This window comes from Homarus americanus, unplaced genomic scaffold (assembly GCF_018991925.1).
Source record: "Homarus americanus isolate GMGI-L3 unplaced genomic scaffold, GMGI_Hamer_2.0 scaffold31037, whole genome shotgun sequence".
In the NCBI taxonomy this organism is placed as follows: Eukaryota; Metazoa; Arthropoda; class Malacostraca; order Decapoda; family Nephropidae; genus Homarus; species Homarus americanus.
Window position 1 is genome coordinate 19,164,142 of NW_024722227.1, and position 24,757 is coordinate 19,188,898.

The 24,757-nt window shown below is 36.1% G+C and overlaps 2 protein-coding genes across 2 annotated transcripts in view; one reads left to right on the forward strand and one right to left on the reverse strand.

Annotated features, from left to right (window-relative positions):
• Window positions 1-1,055: 1,055 nt before the first annotated feature.
• Window positions 1,056-8,753, forward strand: LOC121862403 (glycine receptor subunit alpha-2-like). The gene is made up of 6 exons (XM_042360667.1): window positions 1,056-2,014; window positions 2,872-3,364; window positions 3,674-3,837; window positions 4,066-4,170; window positions 4,329-4,445; window positions 4,860-8,753. The coding sequence occupies exons 1-6, from the start codon at window positions 1,322-1,324 to the stop codon at window positions 5,247-5,249; spliced, it is 1,962 nt and encodes a 653-aa protein (XP_042216601.1). The 5' UTR covers window positions 1,056-1,321; the 3' UTR covers window positions 5,250-8,753.
• Window positions 8,754-18,979: 10,226 nt separating this feature from the next.
• LOC121862404 (striatin-3-like) overlaps window positions 18,980-24,757 on the reverse strand; it is a 154,844-nt gene continuing 149,066 nt past the window's right edge. Inside the window, 2 exon segments of the mRNA XM_042360669.1 lie at window positions 18,980-23,461; window positions 23,993-24,158. Coding sequence (XP_042216603.1) covers window positions 23,292-23,461; window positions 23,993-24,158 — 336 coding nt within the window. The 3' untranslated portion in view covers window positions 18,980-23,291.

Genomic DNA, 24,757 nt, shown 5'->3' on the forward strand with positions numbered 1-24,757 from the left:
CTTTTTGGGGCGTGGAGAGTTTGCAGTTTTCCCACCGAGTGCTCTGGCCTTTTGTTTCCGAGTCGTATTGGTAGAACCATGACTCATCAACAATAACGACTCGGTGAAGCAGGGTCATCTCCAGCTTCTCTTTCCAAAAGGTCTGAGCAAATTTAAACTCTTCTTTGTTTTTGTTCGTCAACAAAATTTTTCAGCACTAATTTTGCACTAACTTTCCTCATCAGTCAAAACCCTTCTGATTCCCTGTCAATGTCCTCCTCATCTGCAAGGTTTCTTACCATCAATCACCTGTTAGCTCACACAACTTTCCAATTTTTTTCAATGTTTACCTCAGTCCTGCTCGTTGTTGGTCGTCCTTCTCTGTCACGTCTTCTCTTCCCTCAGAAAACCACTTAATCCACCTTTAAATTGGTGTTTTCTTTAGTGCATTATCCCCATAAACTTGGGTTAACATGTCCCAAATTTCGGGTCCAGTTTTCCCCAGTTTCACGAGAAGCTTGATGCTCGTTCTTTGTTCTAAAACAATATCTGTCATTATCGTGACAAAACCAGAAAACACTCGAATACAATAACTGCCGCTGTGTACGTCCGACTTGCATGAAATCGACGACACAACTGGGGCAGTAAGAGAAGGGATCAAGGTCACACACACGCCACTCACACTCATTACAGACCTGTCGCCTGTTGAGCCACGTGGCGAGTTCGTGAACTTAATTGTCAGCCCTTGTACATATACGTACAAGTAAATTTGTGAGTGTGAATGTACAAAGTTATGTGCAGATAAGGATTGTGGAATCCTTAGGCCCCGGGTGACGTTCCAGATTGTCCGCCTATTTTCCCGCCATTTTTTTTTTAATTAATTTTGGAAATGTTGATTTTTTTTCTCGATTTAACCCCACATGGGGGGTACTGCCAGCAGCACCCTAACCCGGGGCTTAAGGGTTTAGATTTTGTTAAGTTGTCTCTTATTAGTAAATACCCCACAATCAGTTAGCCACATAATGTATTATACAACTATACAACTCATGTCCTCTTCATCTGTACACAGCTGGAGGAGCGGCAGCTGCAGATTGATGATGCCAAGCTGCTGCCGGGGACACGCCCCAGGGTGACCGGTGGTGGCCGCCTGGTGGTGGGTCAGGATATCGCCACATTAGAGGGACAGTTTGACGTCTCTCACAATTTCCACGGGGAGATCGCTGACTTAAGGATATATGATCACCTCTTGGAGACCTCCCATGTGAAGAGGTTCATCCATTGCGAGGACAAGGCCTTCAGTTCACAGGTGGCACCCATCATCAGTCTTGAGAAGAAGAGCTTCATGATCAAAGGGCAGACACAACTTTTCAACATCTCAGAGGACGAGGTGTGCCGTCACATCCCAGGGTACACAATGCTCTTTCCTGAGAAAAAAACCTTTATTGACTCCATTTCTTGGTGCGACAAGCTGCGGGGAGACATCGCTCTACCCACCAGCCTCGAGAATAATATCCAGATCTTTGACAAGTTCATCGAGTTCAACAATGAATGTTTCGATGTGTGGCAGGCACTGTACTGGGTGGGTGCAAGTGGCAATGTTTCCAGCGGCCAGTGGCTCCGCCTCATTGATGATCAACCCATACACTGGCATAACTTTAAAGATTCCTGGGAAAGCGTGACAGATAAGTACAGCTGTATCCTCGCTGGCGGTATACTTCATCCCTATGAGTGGTACCACGCCCCCTGTACCGTCATCGCTTGCGTCATGTGTAACTTTACCAGCCATCCCGAGGTGCATCTGCGTGGTCTGTGTGAGTCCTCACTCTTCGATCGCTCACTCTTCCTGCATGAGTACATCAACAATCGCCCAAAGTTTGACGGTGCTCGACACAGCAGCATTATATGGAATAACAAGAGCTGGGTGATGGAGAGCCGTCTGTACCCCCAGCTGTCAGCAAAGATGGTGGACCAGATGGACTACCCTGTCGGCCTCCATCTGTGGAACATCAGAGGGGATAAATGTAGACAGAAAGAGGTACGGTAATACTGTATTCACTGTCATGTATGGATGATGGTTGTGACACACACTGTAGTACTACACACAGTGTCTGGTACTATGCATACAATGTCTGGTATTGTATCACACACTGTCTCAAACCACTCACCAGTTAATACATCATTGTGCAAGTTTTCCCCGTCAATATTGTGTCCTCAAGCACTTGTCAGGTACTGAATATTTTTACATGTAACAGTACATGTTAAGTTGTGTGTCATTTCATCACTAGTTGACATAGAAAAACAAATTTTATAATTTATGTCTATTACCATCATGTACTTCTATAACCCACCAAATTTAATAATTACCGAGTTACCCGACTTCACCCAGGTGGAGGGGCAGATAAAGTACAATGATCCCTCCCAAATGGTCAATCATATATGAGGATTCATCAGATCAATACAGTATGCGACTGTCACACACAAACGTATTGTACAATATGACAGACATACAGTATTACTGCCATGGATGTACAATGTGACTAATGTAGGTTTAATTAGTACAGGTAGTTGAATTTTATGACCTTCCACTCATGAGGGAGGTGTATATACTGTAGTGTTCTTTCTTGTCGGTATGTATGCTGACTCTCCTCAAAGTCTTAGTTATGTCATGAAACATTGATTAGTTCCTGCAGCTTCAGGACTACAACAGCATATCATTGTGACTTATATCGTGACATTTTCACCTTGGTTAACTTTTAGGGTCACCTTTGAACCTTCGTGTAATCTCTTGTGGTTGGAGTACACACGAGACCCATCTGAGGTGTTCCTCCTCAGGTGTACTTATGACCCAGATGTTCCTCCTCAGGTGTACTTATGACCCAGGTGTTCCTCCAGGTGTACTTGCTCCTCACCGCCTGCAGGGCTGACGAGTTCACCTGTGATGACGGCACTTGTATTGACAAATCACAACGCTGCGACCTCTCCACCGACTGTCCTGACCACACCGATGAGCTCACCTGCGATGTGATGGCTATACCCGAGGGCTACTCTGCCCAACTGCCGCCCCCCAAGATCACCTTAAAACCTGTTCCTCTCCTCTTCCATCTCAATATCACCTCCATTAGGGAGTTCAACGTAGTGTCCTTCACCCTTACCATCGACGTCATCATCACTATCAGGTGGAACGACTCGAGGGTAACCTTCACAAACCTGCAGGAAGACCACCGCAAGAACAAGGTGAAACAGCCGGGGTTGTTGTGGACGCCGGAGTTGATGGTGACAGATGGCACACAGAGCTGGGTGCAACATGGCCAGACAGATGGCGGTGACCTCTACGTTGTCAAGATGACGCCACCTATGGCTGACAACAACGCCGTCCTTCACGAAGGTAGACCCTCCCAAACTTTAAGTGGGTACCTAAATTTACAACTTGGGGAGGTGAATGTGGTAGAGTGCAGTATTGGTCATGCTGCCTTCTTGTGTACCAAAGGCTTAGTGTACTGTTAGGGACTGGACCAATCCAGTCCCTAACAGGCAGTCATACATATGGGACCCAACTTTCACATTTTTACACCTTGTTACATCTCCCCTTACCATCATTAGTTACCATCCATTCCTATCAACATCAACACTTTTGATCAATTCACCACCAGCCAGGTAAGTTAGAGAGAAGTAATCCTCAATGTTCACCTTCCAGATGACGTGTACAGCGGGTCAAACAACAGTCTCTTGTATCGTCTACACAAGACTCTCAAGTCCCGCTGTCAGCTTGACCTGGAGTCTTACCCCTTCGACACTCAGCGGTGTTCACTCTTCTTCACTGTTCAGGGTATCACTGATTTCTCTGGCAAGCTGGACAAGGTAACCTGACATACCCGCTCCTGCCACGAAATTAAATTTACTTTAAAGTGACGAACTTCTGATTTTTATAAACTGGACTCTTTGAGACCTGAAAATTCAGTGGAAAGGGAGAAATTTTAACCGAGAGGTCCAGAATGTTCCAAAATTATAAGCTGGGCTGACCTCTCCTTCAAAAACTATTTTCTCTATAACCTGGGGTGACCTCTTCCATCTTTCCTCCTCCCTCAGGAAGGTGCTGGTTTGACCTTTGCTGGGACACGACAGTTGCTGGAGTACAACCTTGTTGACGAGACCATCCATGACATTACCGAGGAGCAGGTCACCCAAATGAAGGTCAGATTGAGGTTACAAATCTTACCTACAAGGTAATCTGATGATCTAAAGAAAGGTGATATTTCCTACAAGAAATTTGGTTAATTACAGAAGCCAGATCACCTACAGGTCAATTTCATTCCTAGTCCTATTAGCAGTGTTTACCTTCCCTTCAACAGGTCAGGCTGAAGTTCACCAACTTGTACAAGTACTACACGATGAACGCTTTCCTGCCCAGCACCATGATGCTTGTCATATCTTACTTCAGTCTCTATTTTGACTTGGAAGACTTTCAGGTAAGATGGTGTCTCGCCAGCTCTTAGAACATGAAAGTGTCCACCTTTTGTGGATTCTTTATGAAGGTTCTAAAGCTCTTAATAAGAGCTTCTTAGTGATATTGAAGTTATTTATAAAAGTTCATGATCTGTACATTTCTTAATGTAATTTATATTGCAATTCTTGGAAATCTTTGAGTTGTTGGCTTTCTTGAGGTTAATGGTAGCAGTTCTGAACCTTCATTGAATTCTTATACTATTCAGTCAGTATATCTGATTCATCTAGTCTAGGGGACCTAAGACTATGTTGGGTCCTAAGTTTCTCCACTATTATGGTTTAAGTGTTCCTATAATTTGTTGGTTTACTAAACTTTTCATTGGGTAAACATGACTTCACCTTCATCATTCAGTGTATCATGACCCTGACCTCCACAGGATCGTATCATGGTGTCCCTGACGTCACTACTGGTGTTGGCTGCTTTCTTCAGTCAGACAAGTCTCACGATCCCCAAGACATCTTACCTCAAGCTCATCGATGTGTGGTATGTTGCCCTCATTTCCTACGTCTTCTTTGTCATCATCTCCCTCATTTTTGTAGAGAATCTACGCCTGAGGGACATCAAGCAGCAGCAATGCCCACATAAGACTATCCAGGTCACTCCATTTGCACCAGGGCATATCTCCTCGAAGGAACTCGCCACCACCATCCATACTAACAGTCTGCCAGCCCGCCTCAATTGCTTTCTGATCGTCTTCTTTCCTTTAGCATTTTTCGTGTTCTTTGTTTACTTTGTCGCTGCTTGTGCTGATGGCCTTAAGGAATAGACAGAAGAATTTTGTTCCATATTTGGTTGTAGAGCCACATATTGTGTGGATAAAAAAGCTATTTCATTAAATGATGCTGGGTTGTATAAATGGACAGGGATAAAAAAAAAAATTATATCTCCATTAGCTGGAACAATTGGTGCAGCACTTCCGGGAATGAAAGATTTCTGGGTAACTAGACAACTCTCTCAAAGCTGGAAAAACCTCCCCATCCCCGGAATTTTCTGGGTACTGGGAAATTTTTCTCAGACTTGTCCAGAAAATGTGCCCCTCAAAAACCAGAAACTTCCGGCTTTGGGAAAGATTTTCCGAGAAATTTTCAATTCGGCGATAAGATAAATAATTTGGTGGTTACTGTCATTACACGCACATTATTGATTACATTATATAACCTTAACAACAAAAATATATCAATTAACTCCACACAATTAGATTTAGGTCAAATTTATACTATTCAGTATTAAGTAATATTCCAGTTGCTGAATGAAAATTGATCTAACAATATATCACCTTATGCCTGAGGTCTGGGGTGTACTGTATGTCAGTACACAAGACTTAATGCCCTCCATGCTTCTTTTAATCACAAAAACCCAGATTCTCCTTAATGGATCATTTATGTATGATATATATTGTACTGTATATAATCCCTGATGACCTCTCTGCCATTTTATCTTGAACCAGCTTCCCAGACAAGTCCTGCCTCACCCTCCTCCCTTGACAAAAACTACTGTACACATACATTAACACATTCATATGTCTTACAGTATTTTTCCATGCTTCCTAAATCTTATTGTCTCCATTACTAATTTCTACCTTAATAATGATTAATAACCTAAAATTATAATATTTCCATTCACTCTTCCTTAATGATAAAAATAATCATTCCAAAGCTCTTGTCATGTTTCCCACTCCTATTGTTTACTGATACATAACCTAACAAAAACCTGACTAAGTATAGTTGTGATGTTTCATTCTTATTCAAAATCATTCTGAATTCATTCTTAATGCCCCGTTTGTTTTTCATCACCCATAGGTACACCTTTCCTTTCTTAACCTTTTCTTTGCTCATTACATTTACACTTCACCAACAAACATTTCTTCAGGCCCACAAGTACAGCAATCACTTTCCTTAACACAATTATCTACAAACACCTCAGTCTTAAGCTCAAAGTAATGTTTTCCTATGCTATACAGTACAACAAACCTTATGTTTCACTTATATATACACCATAGGTGCAAGTGATAAAAGCTGCTGCTCTCCTCATTTCCCCAACTCAGAACTGTGAAACTTTAAAGGTATATAGGACAAGGTGCCCACAAATTATCTGACCATTTAAAAACCTAATAACCTCAAAACCATTCTAGGTAGAACACCGGTTGTATTAAACTTGATGAACTCAATTATTCATCTTGTCTTAATGTGTGTACTGTAGTCTATCTATAAAATTTTGGAAATAAGATTTAAAATACTGTAGATATATTGTCTATCAAAGTTCCCTCCCTTAAAAATAATCTTATATATTCCTCTCTTTAAATACTACAGTAAATTGTATTCGAGACCTATTATATGATATAATTCACCAGACAAAGAAAATAATATCTCAGAGATCTTGAATAAACTGTTGAGGGGACATTTGTGCACAAGCTTTTGAACAATTATATTTTGTGGGAATTAAGAGAGTGACAACTAACTACTGTGCAGTATACCTTATGGGAAATGAAGAGTAAAAAGTAATTATTCTTTATAAAAATTAATTATTTTCTTTCAAGAAAATGGAGAGTAAAAATTAATTAGACATAAAGATAAATAAAGAGATAAAGCTTCATGTACAGTAACTAAAACAACTATCTGTGCAGGTGAGGGTCGATACGCTCCAAAATTTAACGTGTGACTAGTGACAGCCCTCATATACCAAAATTTATCGTCCATGGTCTCATTGTTTCCCAGAAAGTATGCACAGATAGTTGTTTTAGCTACTGTACAACTAGGTCATCAGGAAGGTGTAAAACAGAGCTCAGTCTCTCTCTGGTTGATACATAGAAACTTAGAAAGGAAAATTTCAGAGGAGAATATGTGTCAAGTCTGGTAATAAGAACATAAGGGATAATCATTTTCTCATCCAAAAAATCATGAAATGTATTCATTACCTTGAAAATTTAATTGTAATCCTTTAAACTTCTGGTATCACAGTCTCTTAGGATAAATATGACGGTAATGTTACGTGTAAGTATGATGTGGGATATAATTATGATACATGTTATTAGGAACATACTGTACTGTAAATGCTTTATCTCATAACATCAATCCCCATTCCTCCAAACACTGGGCAGTAATGGTAAGTCAATTGCATTAATTCAATACTTTTTCAACATAAATAAAAGTACATGTAAACATAATCTAAACTGGCCTCTAGCAACACCATGTCCTCAATGTAGTTAAGGTAATTCTGTACTGATATTTGTCTTGGGTTATGATTTTAAAATTTTAATATATGTGCTGTGCATTTAATTCCCATATGAATTTATAATGTAAAGGTGCTAAATTCTTTTAGTGATCTTTATGTAATTACTTAACTGCACACTGTGTCAATTGTACTGTGCCAGTGTTTTAAATTGTTATGGGTCACAATAGGTAGAGGTGAGAACACTGAAGCCATTCTGGCTGAGAGGTGGCAAATGTGGAAGTTGTTTTGGCACTCTAAATTTTTTGGGCTAAACCTACATTATGAAATTTTATTTTAAATTTAGATTCACCTTTTGGAAAGTAACAACAATAGGTTAAAATAGTATGGGACTGCAGATATCCTTTAAGCAAAGTTTAAAGAGAGAAATACTCTAAATGATAGAGAGAGAGAGACAGACAGACCAAGAGAGTAATGTTTTGTCGATCAATCTATCCATCATCTTACTCCATTCCCAATTACCTGGGGTGGATGAAACCAATACATCAAGCCTTTGGTATTAATTCTGTCTTTACGTCGTCTACATCTGACATCTTGACGAGCAGAAACTTAATTGACATACTGTAAAGAACACGCTCGGTGGAAATTCTGTTCTATACAGTAGTGTGATAATAAATAAAAAGTTTACTAAATATACTATGAGAGAAGTTGCTTCCATCTTTATTAGATTTCATTACGTGTAAATACTGGAGAACTAAGCAAGGCCAGAAATGTAGGTAAGATGCTACCACCAGACAGACTAGAGCAGCACAAGGACTTTAGCACACAAGTGGAAGCCTTATTGTATGCTTTAGCACTCAACTTTACTATACATGAAATTTGAACACCTATTGGAGTTTCTTCTAAGTCTAATATCAACATGAAAATATTTCTATTACAATAAGAGAACTAAGAGAACATGTGTTTCCATACCATCATTCTCCATGGTAAGAGAATTAGCAGAACAGTGTGTTTCCATATCATCATTCTTCATGGAGGACCAAGACCACTTACAAAAATACTTCAATTGTTATATCTTAGGTTAAAAAAAAATAACCATAAAATACACAAAGTTTGTTTTTCTTACATTACTTACTGTCACTAGGATACAAGCAGTAGTCCTGAACCAAATAACTTACAGTTTGGTAGAAATTCTGGAAAATAGTTTGTGAGTTGAATAGTTTTGACGGAGACTCAAAACAAAATAAACCTGCAGTAAATATCATGAACATCAAAAAGTAGAGTATAAAACCTAACATGACATAAAAGAATTCAGAACTTAGGCATCTGTCTCTGAACACTGACTCAGAAAGGACCATCAGTCCAGACCTACTGCTTCCTTCTTTCTATAACACATGTACAAGGCTACATACAGGAGATATATGTGTGGTGGCAGGGGAGTCTGAGCCCTAGTGACACTATGGAGCCACAGCATCACTTGTCACATCACATAAAAAATGATCCAGAAACAGGTGCCTCCCCAAATATACATACAGTATATAAAAAAAAAGAATAAAGAACCATCTAAAAAAAATATATATATTCAAATAAGAAGATTGCAGAATCATTTTAACAAGTGCGCTTTCCAGTATTAAGTCGACTTCAAATTATATCCACGGGTAGTTTGATCGCAGAGATTACTAAAAATTCTTAGGAAGAGATAAGGTGACTGTAGTTAACTGGAGCACCTCCTCCTAAAGGGGTGACCCTACAAAACTGGGAGTGAAGTAAGACTAGGTTAGGTTGGGTTGGGCAAGTTATGATGCTCGGGAGATGTCTGAAAGAATAGCAATCGCTTCCAAACGAGGAAGAACATTTATTCACTGCAAGCAGCACCTCGCTTAAAACTAATTTGTCCGTCTTTCTTTTGGCATGAAGCTCCACACAGCAAATATAAGATATGAGATTCTCAAAATGAACTCAAGAGATTAGACCAGTTTCTCCGAACAAGTTACCTTCCTATCTTTCAAAGCTAACAAACTGACCATGAATTATTAAAAAAATATTTACAAATAATATAAAATAAGTAAACAAAATACTAAAAATTCTCAGTAATAAATAAATTTACAGGTTAGCCAAAATAACAGCTTGGAAAAATCATATTCTCAAGAGCATACTCAGAGCATGGACTCATCCATTTAACATGTCCACAAAGCCTAAACACCAACTAATGCTTTGAACTTGTATTCTGGAGTAATTATGCTCTAGCTTTATGTACATTCTGCTAAGTTACAAATAACATCCACCTATAAAATAGACATATTTGTAACTCGGCAGTTTTTTTTTTTAAGGAAAAACATTAAAAATGAGCTGGTCATCTATATAAAGCTAGTGTGCAGTAGATACCACAAAAATACATCACGCTTGCATTAACCGAGTTTAGCAGTGTGCTTCCTAAATATAATTCTCAATATAATGGTTAAAACATAAGTTAGAGCACACATGCAGGCAGTTATGGCAGGTATCATCACTCGACACTTGGGTAACTCCCACAGTTAGTAAATTAGAAACATAAGCACCTGCAACAGGGTTACAACTCTACAAGTCATTTTCAAATGTTTTAATCAATTATGTTGAGATAATATCCACACTTAAAAAAAAAAAAAAAAAATTACATCTATTAATTTACACTTGCATGAATGTAACATACCCAAGATATGAATGGAAATAATACAGCATATCACATAGTTTTCCAAAGTGTCCAAGAACTCAACTTGCAAAGTGTCATCCAAGACAATGATATTTGGAATTACTTCACAGCATACACCGTAAAGTGAAATAAAAGAATAAAGTAAATAATAGAGAAATAAGTATACTGTACATGGAAAAACACCTGCATTTACAGTCAGCAGCTGAGATCTAACATATAGTTGACGGGTCCAACACTAATCCTTAGAGGCATGTAACTTACTGCCAAGTTAAATAATAAGCTGACCACTAATGATGACCAAACAGCAACACACAACCAACGTGCAGTTGTCCTCAGTATACTTGGCCATTACTACTCAAGATAGGAAGGATCTAACGCTTCTACGCCGGCTGAGAAGCGTCTACAGCCGTCAAGAATTAATATTAGCTGGATGTTGGAGCTACTTTTTACTAGTGACTCAGATGCTGGCCAGTAATGCAGGTGATGTTACCCATTGTAGAGACAGGCAACTGAAGGTCTTAACAGCTCTGCAACACATAACCACTGCCCATGGCATAATGATAAATACACAACTATGATGGGAGAATCACCAGCCGAGACCCCTTTCGGTTAGGTTAGGGTGGAGGCACCATCCCTGGATCCTCTTGTTGCTTCATTAAAAGAAAATAATATTAATAATAAATTACACATACCAGATATTTATATTATTTTACAGTTCTCTTGCACGTTCATGCCATTCAGTTTGTTAGAAAAACTTTCTTTAACAAGTCTCACATAATATGCAATGCATAAGTAAGAGATATACTCATCACTAATTTCATAATAGACATGAGGGTTCACATAGCAAAATATAAGCAACGCAAGAATCAACCCTCAATAACTAAAACACCCATTCATCAATCTAGGCTGTACCTCATGATACAGTACGGTATATCAGACACTTTATGATCACTTAAGAAGCATTAAATCATCAACAATTTTAATGGTAAATGTGCAATGCAATTCAATATCTATGATAATATCAGATTTCATGAGCCATGAACATTTAGCAAGAGAGATTATATCACAATTACACATATAACACAAATCCTCAATAAATCAGGGAGTGGAACTAATGTTAAACCATAAAACGGGTAACTTATGTTAAACCATAAAACTGGCAACTAGTGTTAAACCACAGAATTGGCATCTAGTGTTTAACCATAGAACTGGAAACCTGTGTTAAATTATAAAACTGGCAACATATGTTAAACCATAAAACTGGCAACTTGAGTTAAACCACAAACTTCTCATCTTTTTAAAACACTGCATACTGAACCACACAAAACTCAGGGTGTTAACACGTACATACTATACCAACAAATGGTTATTCATTTTATCATCTGTTGAGGAAGACGACTATTTGTATTAGTACCTTACAATTCACATTTAAAATTCTCTCATAAATATTTTACAAAGGGTTTATGAAGTACTGTACATAAAATAGCTACAGGGCAAGGAGCAAATTAATCTACAGAGCTATTAAGACATTTAACTGAACTATCAAGACAATGAACTGAACTATCAAGACAATGAATTGAACTATCAAGACAATTAAATGAACTATCAAGACAATTAATTGAACTATCAAGACAATTAAATGAACTATCAAGACAATTAATTGAACTATCAAGACAATTAAATGAACTATCAAGACAATTAATTGAACTATCAAGACAATTAACTGAACTATCAAGACAATTAAATGAACTATCAAGACAATTAATTGAACTATCAAGACAATTAAATGAACTATCAAGACAATTAATTGAACTATCAAGACAATTAAATGAACTATCAAGACAATTAATTGAACTATCAAGACAATTAACTGAACTATCAAGACAATTAACTGAACTATCAAGACAATTAAATGAACTATCAAGACAATTAATTGAACTATCAAGACAATTAAATGAACTATCAAGACAATTAATTGAACTATCAAGACAATTAACTGAACTATCAAGACAATTAAATGAACTATCAAGACAATTAATTGAACTATCAAGACAATTAAATGAACTATCAAGACAATTAATTGAACTATCAAGACAATTAAATGAACTATCAAGACAATTAATTGAACTATCAAGACAATTAACTGAACTATCAAGACAATTAACTGAACTATCAAGACAATTAAATGAACTATCAAGACAATTAATTGAACTATCAAGACAATTAAATGAACTATTAAGACAATTAACAAGTGTTAGGACAAGTGAAAAAAATTTGTCTCGGCGCACCATACTGCTATGTTCTCAAGCATAAAATGGAGTAGGTCAGGGTGGGGGTTACCTGAATTCTGGTTAAGACACCTGTAGGGTACATACAATATGAACACTTCTTAACATCAGTGACAAGGATTCCTACAACACTGAAAGTGAAATAATAAACATAAGCATATCCAAAAATGATGTTGTATCTCAATTATTATCTGCTTTTGCATAGTTTAAAAAAATAAAATAAAATGAATATTCTATTAAATATATTTACCAAAGAGATGGAATACAGGTAATGAAAAACAAAATGTGTATAGAAGAATTGATGCATAGAACTGCAAAAGAACTCGAGATGTACAGCAATATATATATATATATATATACACCTATACATATACACACACATATATATATATACAGTGACCCCTCGTTTAACGAACACCTCGGTTAACGTAATTTCGATTAACGAACTGCCTTCCATAAGGATCTTCAATTCGGTTAACGAAAAAAAATTCGCTTAACGAACTTCTTACGAACCGACCTCAACATGTTTTCGCTTGCACTGACCGGGCAACCAGCTTTAGTATCAGTCCGCCAATACATTAATCGGTTCTAGGGCTTAAATTCCTTACTATTTTTGTAAATATCAAGAAGTTTATACTATTCAATAATTTTAAAAGTTTAATATTCAATTTTTTAGTCATTTTAACAATTATTGAACAAAATTGAAGGTAAAGTGACTAGTTTAATGGGCGGCATCCAGCCTCTTAACACAGCAAACAGGCGTCAGTCTCTCTCTGTTTTCACTGGAGGTAACATCTTGCTTGAGACTCTCTTCAACTAAACGCTTTTTTTCTGTGTTTCCAAGCAAATTATTGGTCATTTTGAAATATATTTTATATATTGACAATATATAATGTAGTGCAGCGTTGATTTAAAGAAAATAATCTTGAATTAAACCAGAGAGCTAAAATTTTATGGGTGAAATGGCACCATGGGGTGACTTCTCTTCCACCCCAATACCTTCTCTTCTTCCTTCTCCTCCACCCCCATTCTAAATCCCATCATCATCATCATCATCCAGGAGCCTTCTACATACACACCTCAAAGTAAGTGAACTTTCTACCATTTTTGTTGAATTTAGGAAATTTTCGGTGAGCTGGAACCAATTACCCAAAAACCCATTGAAACAATGGTTTCGGTTAACGAACGTTTCGGTTAACGAACGACCTTCTGGACGGATTGAGTTAAGATTAACAGATATATATATATATATATATATATATATATATATATATATATATATATATATATATATATATATATACATACACCTATACATATACACACACATATATATATATATATATATATATATATATATATATATATATATATATATATATATATATATATATATATATATATATATATATATATATATATATATATAGTGACCCCTCGTTTAACCGCCTCAGTTAACGAAATTTCGGTTTTACGAACTGCCTTCCATAAGGATCTTCAATTCGGTTAACGAACAAAAATTCGGTTAACGAATTTCTTACGAACCGACCTCAACATGTTTTCGCTTGCACTGACCGGGCAACCAGCTTTAGTATCAGTCCGCCAATACATTAATCGGATCTAGGGCTTAAATTCCTTACTATTTTAGTAAATATCAAGTTTATACTATTCAATAATTTTAAAAGTTTAATATTCAATTTTTTAGTCATTTTAACAATTATTGAACATAATTGAAGGTAAAGTGACTAGTTTAATGTGCGGCATCCAGCCTCTTAACACAGCAAACAGGCGTTAGTCTCTCTACGTTTTCACTGGAGGTAACATCTTGCTTGAGACTCTCTTCAACTAAACGCTTTTTTTCTGTGTTTCCAAGCAAATTATTGGTCATTTTGAAATATATTTTACATATTGACAATATAAAAAGCAGTACAGTGTTGATTTAAAGAAAATAATCTTGAAATACACCAAGAGAACTAAAATTTTATGGGTGAAATGGTGCCATGGGGTGACTTCTCTTCTTCCTTCTCCTCCACCCCCATTCTAATTCCCATCATCATCATCCAGGAGCCTTCTACTACACACCTCAAAGTAAGTGAACTTTTCTACCATTTTTGTTGAATTTAGGAAATTTTCGGTGAGCTGGAACCAATTACCAAAAAACCCATTGAAACAATGGTTTCGGTTAACGAACGACCTTCTGGAACGGATCGAGTTCATTAAACGAGGGGTCACTGTACACATATGTATATATATATATATATATATATATATATGTATATATATATATATATATATATATATATATATATATATATATATATATATATATATATATATATATATATATATATATATATATATATATATATATATATATATATATATATATATATATATATATATATAGTGGTCCCTCGGTTAACGAACGGTTCGATTAACGAATTACCTCCCATAATGATCTTCAATTTGGTTAACGAACAAAACTTTGATAAACGAAATCCTTACGAACAACACGTTTTGTTGTGAGCATCAGCTGATCAGCCAATTCAGTAATCTGTTCTATGTTTACATTCGTTTCCAGTGGAGTAAATATCAAGAAGGTTGTGCTCTTTAATATTTTTGCATTTTATATATTAAAATTATTAGTCATTTTAACATTTATTTAACATTTTGATGATATATGCAGTACAGGGAACTATTTTTTTGTGCGCCCATCAGAAGCTTAACTCAGCCAACAGGCATCAGTTGGGCTCTGTTGAAAGTAGAGTGAACATCTATTTTGTTGGTGTCTTGAATATTTTGCATTTTTCATTGATATTATTGGGCATTCTGAAATTTAGTTAACATATTTATAATATATAGCACAGTGAAGTGTTGATTTAAATAAAATAATCTCGAATTACACCCAGTGAACTTAAAATTTTATGGGTGAAATGACAGCATCAAGCATGGGTCCTCTGAAAGATGATTTCTCCTCTATCCCCACTTCCTTCTCTTCTCCCGTTCCCTCCACCCCCCACTCCAAATTCCCATCTTCATCATCAACCAGGAGCCTTCTACATACACACTTCAAAGTAAGTGTACTTTACTGCACTTTTTTTGTACTTTGTATGTAGTTTTTGGTGAGGTGGAACCAGTTACCAAATATCCCATTAAAACAATGGATTCGGTAAACGAACGACCATCTGGAATGAATTGTGTTCGTTAACATAGGGATATATATATATATATATATATATATATATATATATATATATATATATATATATATATATATATATATATATATATATATATATATATATATATATATACACACACAGTGAACCCTCACTTTACACGGTTAATTCAACCCACAGGGTACCGCGGAAAGTGAGAAACGCGTAAAGTGAATTACATAACATATGGGATTAAATGAAATAGAGACCAGCTGACCCCCAAACTCCACTTTTTCCAACACAATACCTATGTTCTAGTAAAAATAACATCTTAATTTTATGATGGTATATGCACACAATTAATACTTAAGAGAAATAGAGAAATACAGTCGCCAAGTTAATGTCCATTCAAATAAGGGACTCAACTCCCCCCCCCTCTTCTCACACTACACTCGCTGGCTCTTCCCTCTCGGAGAAATTTTGGGAGGAAAACCACTAGATTTTAAGGTATAGTAATAAATAATACCTCAAACTAAAGTTAGGATAATATAATTGACATTGCTGGATTCCTTGTAAGACCAGGAATATTTTGAATATAAATGTCATATATTTTGCACAAAAGATAACATATTTACTCAGAGTAAACATTATATCTAAAATTTGTATGTCTAATGCAAAATCTGTGATGTTTATATTCAAAATGATCATCAAATTGTAACAATTCCAGCAATGTAAATTATATTCTGGCCGGGTAATTTGTATGAATTTTATGAGCTAAAACAAATATCTTCAGTTAATAAAAAAAAAATATTCTTCAGATACTATCTGTCAATCAAAGTACCCCACCTTGCCTCCCCTACCTCTTCCAACCTCGCCAGATGTTCGGTGGGTCCCAACCCTCCCCCCCACCCCCACCAACCCTCACTACCAGAGAAATGTTGGGAGAAAATACTAGATTTTAACTTTTAGTAATAAATAATACCTCAGACTAAAGTTCGGATAAAATAATTGACATTGCTGGATTCCTTGTAAGACCAGGAATATTTTGAATATAAATGTTATATATTTTGCACAAAAGATAACATATTTATTCAGAGTAAACATTATATCTAAAATTTGTATGTCTAATGCAAAATCTATGATGTTTATATCACTAGCGTAGCTAGGGGGGGGCGGTCCGCCCGGGGCGGCACTTTTGGGTCTGCTCATCACCCATATCTGCAGCTACTGGAGACGTTAATCCATCCCTTTGTATCGGCGGCAAGTTAATCCTTGTCGTGTCTGACCTAACACCTGACCCACATCGTCACGGCCACGTCATGAGCTACACCCTTGCTATGCGCGCCCCCCCCCGCCACACACACAACCTGTAACCTGTTGAGGATTAAGGAAACAACTTCAAACAAGTACGCCAGTGAGCTCATAAGGTGTGGGTCAGGTGTTAGGTCAGACACGACGAGGATTAACTTGCCGCCGATACAAAGGGAAGGATTAACGTCTCCAGTAGCTGCAAAACCATGCAGTCTCGGGTCATATTAGTTCATGTACAGCCGACCAATCCACCAGTTACAAGCAATTCACTTCAGTTCTGCACAAGTCTCCATCGTGACAAGACGAGTGAGTCACTGTGCAATATGTATTTTTTGTGGGGGCACGAGGGGGAGGGGGGGCGGCAAACTCAAGGGCCGCCCCGGGCGGCACACACTCTAGCTACGCCACTGGTTTATATTCAAAATGATCATCAAATTGTAAGAATTCCAGCAATGCAAATTATATTCTGGCCAGGTAATTTGTATGAATTTTATGAGCTAAAACAAATATCTTCAGTTAATAAAAAAAAAATATTCTTCACACGTGCCAGATGGTCGGACGGACCCTCCCCCCCCCACCAACCCTCCCTACCAGATAAATGTGTGGGAAAACCAGACTATTTACCTTTTTAGTCATGAATAATACCTCAGACTAAAGTTGGGATAATATAATTGACATTGCTGGATTCCTTGTAAGTCCAAGAATATTTTGAATATAAATGTCATATATTTTGCACAAAAGATAACATATTTACTCAGAGTAAACATTATATCTAAAATTTGTATGTCTAATGCAAAATCTATGTTGTTTATATTCAAAATGATCATCAAATTGTAAGAATTCCAGCAATGTAAATTATATTCTGGCCGAATAATTTGTATGAATTTTATGAGCTAAATAAAAAAATTATACTTCACCCGCGTAAAGGGGTACACGCACCGCGGAATGTGAGCATCCTGGGTTCTGGCAGGGCACCGTGTAAACGTGGAAACGCAGAATGTGGGACCCCGTAAAGTGAGGGTTGACTGTATGTATGTATATATATATATATATATATATATATATATATATATATATATATATATATATATATATATCAAATAGAAACTATCCATATTTAGAGCAGAAGGCACACACAATCTCCCATAACTAAATTAACTGGTGATGGTATACACACACCTTGGGTGTTAAAGCTCTGAGGAACATTTCTAAATGACTGCTTCCTTCATTATGAGGCAGATTCTGGTATAATTTATCTGTACGTGTGTACTAAAAAAAACACCATGAGTGGCCACCTTGTGCATATAATGAAGGAGAAAGAACCTAGAATGACACAAATATTATTTGAACAAAGGCATCTATAAACACTGGACAATGAGAGTTGTAATAAAGAACAGACTGGGAGCCCAAACAGCAAGTAATCTGGTAAGTTGTAGCTTTTACACATTAATCACACCTCCATTATAAATCAGTAAAATAACTAAGAACCATTTTTTTGGTGCACCACTTTAAGTTAAAATATGAAGCAAATTATTTGCAAAATGATTAAGACATGAATCACACAAGTAACAGAAAAGTGAGAGTACATGAGTGATGCAAGCAGGAGTGAGCTGGAGTCTTTAATATACTGTAGTGAGGTACAAGAGTGTGTGTGGGCAGGAGGAATGTGGCACACAGTATGACTGTCACCACAAGATCGGGCTGGTGATGATATGCTGGTGTATTATGCTACATAGTGTTGTCTTAGAAGCAGGCAGACATATTGCTCTTCATGTTTTTATTGCATGGCACTATTTATACTTCAAGTAGATATGTCTTTCAGTTAAATCAAGAAAGTAAAATATTCCCTGAGAGGCAACAAGTGAGTTGACAAACACACTGGTAACTAGTCACATGCTTTTATTATTGCTCAATACTACCAACGACTCATGTGTTCCTTCTCTTTCTACTCATTTCCTTTTTTTTTCTTTTTTAAAAGCTATACTGATCAATTTTGGTCAACATGACAGGGAAGTATCTACAGTGAATGCTAAAAAATATTACTATTACCAGGTTGTGATAAAAAATTAAATATTGTAGTCATAATTGGAACATACTCTTATAACAAAATGATTGAGCATATTCCCTATGTTGCATTATTTTAACAAACATGACAACTTGTATCAACAAAATCGATCATTATATATTAGTACTACAGTACAGTACTACCCATCAGCATCTAACTCATCCAATACCCCATATATGGACTGCTATTTGGGTTTCCTTTATTATAAACAAATTATAAAGACAAATTTGCATTTACTAAAAATAAATCTAAATCAAAGATAACTCTTAGAAACATTATAGTGGTCCAGCAGTCATCTCCAATACAGTATATATCGTGCATAAACAACTATTAAGCCAAAGTATAGTTGACTGACTAGAACACTTCTCCACAACATTGACTAGTGTGAACTGACTACACTAATAATTTCTGTCAGATATCTCAAAAGTAGTTCATACTTTTCTTTCAACACTCATATTTTGCTGTGTGCTTCCCATCACCAGTTTATGAAAAAACAACTGTAATATACATTAAGTAGGAGAGATGTAGATGTATGTCTGTTTGAATTATAAAAACAAAACAGCATCATTACAGAGAGTTCTATCTCATAATTTTTAATGGTGTTGGATAGTGCATTATTAACTTTGTTACGCGTTTAAAACCTTCATTGCTGAAGCGCAGTACTGAAACAACACTATAACAACAACCTCATCGGGACAACTATAATGCTCTCTCACTCCTTTCTCCCTGCTTGACAAACAATATTTTTAATGTTCCTTTGAAATCTGTCTCAGCTGGATTATTTATGGTTTAGCATGTGAAAGGAAAATGATAAGTTTAAGTTAGGTATATTTCATACACTCCAGGTCCTTGATGCTTGCACCATGCTCTACTACTTTCCTCTACTCCTTTACCTTCAGTCTCTCTCCCTATCATGTCCTAGTTACCTCATTCAAATACTGTCACTTCTCATATACCTGTACATATATATATATACTGTATATACAGTAATGTATATAATAAACAAATTATAAAATAACCAACATTGGGGATCCCAAACTGGGAGAAGCATTTTGATTATTTAAACAGCAAAAGTCTGCTTAATAAATGGGATGGAATCAAGAACCAATAAAGTATTAACTTATAAAGTTAATTCCTTATGAACAAGAAAGTGCACAAGTACTTTAGTTGTTACCAAAGAGATATCTTCTTTTTAAAATATTATTTAAATTACAGAAATCATCGCAATTAATTCATATACACGACTAAGCTACATTGGCAGAAGTTAATTTTAAAAGCTCCTTTCATCTCTCTCTCTCTCGCACATACGCAAGCACTCGCTCTCTCTTCCACGCATGCATGCACACTCTCTCTCTCCGACTATAACCAAAAGCTCACATTTTACCCTGCTATGTTGAACACTCCCAGGATGAGACATTAAAGAAATGTTCCTTCATACAACAAGAAATTAATACATACTACATGAAGACAATTCACAAACATTTGCCTCAACTGAGAAGGAAAACAGGCAGAAATTTTGACATTTGTTAAGGCTTTGGTAAATCCTTGCTTATTTAATGCTATGAAAACATAATCTACTTCTGTGTCCAAAATTATGATAAATTACCAGACCAATAAGGAAGAAATGTTGCTGCTGTGCGAACATTAAATATATTTGGCCACATTTAAGCACATAATATATATGCTATCTATCAACCTCTGAGGTTATCCATTTTCTATTTAGTGGCTGTGACCCAAAGTACTGTAATATAATATAAAATGTATAACACATACCATCAGCAGCTTGTGCCTCTTCTTCAGTAACTCCACACACACTCGCATCCCTCTCACACTCCTCTCACCCAATCTTTCCATCTCCACCTTGATATGGTTTATCATATAATTGGTTATAACCAATATTTCTGAACCTGTTACACTCTGTGAGGTATCAGTGAAAATGCATCAATAAAAATATGCCAAATGCTATTATGGGGAAGGGAAGACAAAATAAAATGTTACAGTATCATAATAGTTGTAAAAGACAGATATATTTATTCAATGTGGTCTAAGTTTTTCTACCTATGTTAGTCAATATATTTAAAAAAAAGTAATATAAAAAATTAGGGCACACCTTGGCAGATGAAAAGTTGCCAAAATACATGTACAGTTAAGGATAACTTGTGAGAGCAGAAAACTATAAGTTTCCTGGTGCTGCCTAAACCAATATATGTGACAAACATCATCCTATACATATTAGAAAGATTAGAAGGTAAACAAAATTTGTTTATATATATATACACACACACACACACACACAAGGTGAAAATAATTAATATTGACTAATACATTTTAAATGAAGGTTTTGGGGTTGATAACTTATTAAAATGTTCATTAATTTATTTTTGAGATTAAGTAATATAACCATTTTAAACTTAGGATTCATTTTTTACCAGTTTTAGCTATTTAGAGGAAGTGTATATTTCCATATTCACTACTTAATTGTAATATTTTCATTATATAAAATAATTCAAGGCTCAAAATTTCTGATATCATCACAAACAATGAAATTAATGCTTATGAAGATTGCAATGAGGGTGGGTTGAACCAAGTGCTGGTGGGAAAATAATCCATTTTGTTTATAAAAAAAATATATAAAAATAAAGCCTTTCTCAGTGACATCTTCATCTTACATAATTCACCAAGATTAACTCACGTGTTGTTGTTGAGTCTGGGTTAGTGTTTCTCTACAGCTAATCTAATTTATCAAATCCAAATAATACTTGTGTGAGGCAGTCAGTCATATTGTGAGTGTGGTGTAACACAAGTGTCTACAGGAGTGATTGTATGACCTAACAACCCATGGCTGCAACTGGTCATGGACTTATCATCTTGTTACACTAGGTAAGCAAAGGGCTTCATTACCCTCTGTAAAACTAGTTTTCTTGTAAATGACTGGAATTTACATACATTCTTCCTTTGCAATAACAAGAACAATTATTTTCCCAGCAACATTTGGCACAGAATATGCCTACTAATATGAGCAAGAAGTGAACTGTCTTATTTACAGATAAATATAAGAATGTAAACCATCCCATGATTAGAGTCTGCGTGCAAGCCAGTATTCTTAAACCACAGGGCAACTTCCACGTTAACCCTTTAAAGACTAGTCGAGAATTGTATCCGCTTCACCAGGAGAGTTTCACTCAACTCACATTCTCTGTTAGTGACCGTAACTCTTTTTCTGCAGTAAGCTCATGGGTCCTTCAGTCTCCCAAACAGAACACCACCGAGCATAACATATCCACGGCATTTGCTTAAACTATTCTTGTATAATTCCAACAACTATGTCTGTTTAAACTTAGGGCAGTGGTACCACCCTATAACTTTAGCGACTCGTTATATTTGTTACCGCTAATATTAGGAATTTACAGGGTCGGTCACTGTCTGCTACAGAGGGTTTCATATGCACCAATATGAATCTATTAAGTGTACTGTAGCCATTTATTCTTGGGTGGAATCTGGCTTAAATTAGAGTATTACGGCTTGAGCTGATTCCGGGCCACCACAGTAAGCCCAAAATTCTGTACATTTCCACAAGGTTATAAAAAATACTTTTGAATGGGGCGACTCTGAAGTTAATTGGCATCTTTAAGTTATCACACATCTGGGTAATGAAGAAAACAATAGATACCAACCATAATTCAGAACCAGCTGAACCAAGTATAACCTAATGCTCACACAATGACTCAAGAATTTGGCCAGCTATTGAGTGTGTCGGCTGAGAGAGCATTATTTAGGTTTTCAGGTTGAGAGCCTGAGACCACGAACTGGTTCACTTTTACCACCATCTAACCTAAGTTTCAAAAGGAGAGTGATTTTAATAACAATAAATAATGCAGAATGCTTCATCAGAAGTACTGATAAAATGCTCAATGAATGTCTTCTTGGAAAGAAAACTAATATTAAAATCAGGTCTCAAACTCCCAAGTGGATACTCAGTACTGTTCACATCACCATGAACGCAGCACTTCTACATATCTTCTGCACAACGTAAGTCCGAGGCATTAGAGGAATACTGTAGCCCTGGAATCTGCTCCTCCAGCAGCGACTTGGGGTTTGGACTTGGGACTCTACCGGAGTCGCTCTGTGATCAGACGAAAACTTTAGCTAGAGCATCAGCTCCTGCGCTGGCAATGAATGGCTTGCTAGGATGGAAGGCCACGTCAAATATGCTCTCGTCAAACTTCTTCCTGTGGGCCGTGATCTCCTGCACACACTGTTTACTGTCTAGCTGCCACAAGCGAATACTGCAGTCATGGCCTGTGGAACAAGGTTCACCTTATGAGTTATGTAATAAGTCATAAAAATAGTCAAACTCAGTAAATTCATTACAACTCATACTGTATATATTCAAGAATGTACAATGATCTTATTTATTTGCAACAATCTTGATATACAGTACTGCAACATCACATTACTGTACTACCAAGTCAATCTCTCTATAATGATTCTAATAAGCAAGTGAACTATTTGTTATATATAAAAAAATATAAAAGCATTTATTAAGTATATAAAAATAAACTAAATTATCAACAATTTTTAATCATTACTAACACATTATGTTTCCTATTACAGTATTTTGTATCCAAATAATAATTTTACATATAAACAAGAAATACCACTTAAGAAATAAGCTGTTGTACATTAATTCTTCAAACCTTGCTGTCAGAAACAAGTATTAGACAACAAAAGGTGTGAACTTAAAGAGGATGTGTTTAAAATAGTGATTATTTTAATATATATTTGAAGACAAAAAGTGAAAATGAAGATAAATAAGTTGGTAAAACTCACTGCCTGAGAGGAGGTAGAGACCGTTAGGGTCAACAGCCAAGGAAGTGACAGAGTCTAAGTGAGCCACCATAGACTGAACTAAACGACCACTATTGTTGTCCCAGAACCGAATGTGACGATCCTCGTGTCCAGTGATGGTTAGTGGCAGAGTGGGGTGAGACACAACCTGTCATGAACATAAACATCACACGTTACTATGTAGCTTATATATATATATATATATATATATATAATATATATATATATATATAATATATATATATATATATATATATATATATATATATATATATATATATATATATATATATATATATATATATATATATATATATATATATATATATATATGTAAATCATTGTAGGTGCGTGATCTAGGTATATGCTGATAACCACAAGGAAAGAAGAAAACACGAAGTTCCCAAGCGCTTTCGTGTAATTCACATCTTCAGGGGTGAGTACAGACTAAAGAGAAGTACAAAACAAGGTGTATATATACTGTATATTATATATATATTATATATATATTATATATATATATATACACACACACACACACACACACACACACACAGTGGTCCCTCGGTTAACGAAATTTCGGTTAACGAATTACCTTCCATAAGGATCTTCAATTCGATTAACGAACAAAAATTTAATTAACGAAATCCTTACGACAACATGTTTTGGCTTGCGCATCAGCTGATAGGCAAGTCCGCCAATACAGTAATTGGTTCTAGGCTTACATTTGTTAAAATTGGAGTAAAT

What these genes read in the sequence shown, in the direction of transcription:
- LOC121862403 (XM_042360667.1), top strand. Translation starts at nt 1,322, where the DNA reads ATGATCAAAGGGCAGACACAACTTTTCAACATCTCAGAGGACGAGGTG. An exon ending in ATAAATGTAGACAGAAAGAG is followed by an intron (nt 2,015 to 2,871) that starts GTACGGTAATAC and finishes GTGTTCCTCCAG; the next exon opens with GTGTACTTGCTCCTCACCGC. An exon ending in AGCAGGTCACCCAAATGAAG is followed by an intron (nt 4,171 to 4,328) that starts GTCAGATTGAGG and finishes TCCCTTCAACAG; the next exon opens with GTCAGGCTGAAGTTCACCAA.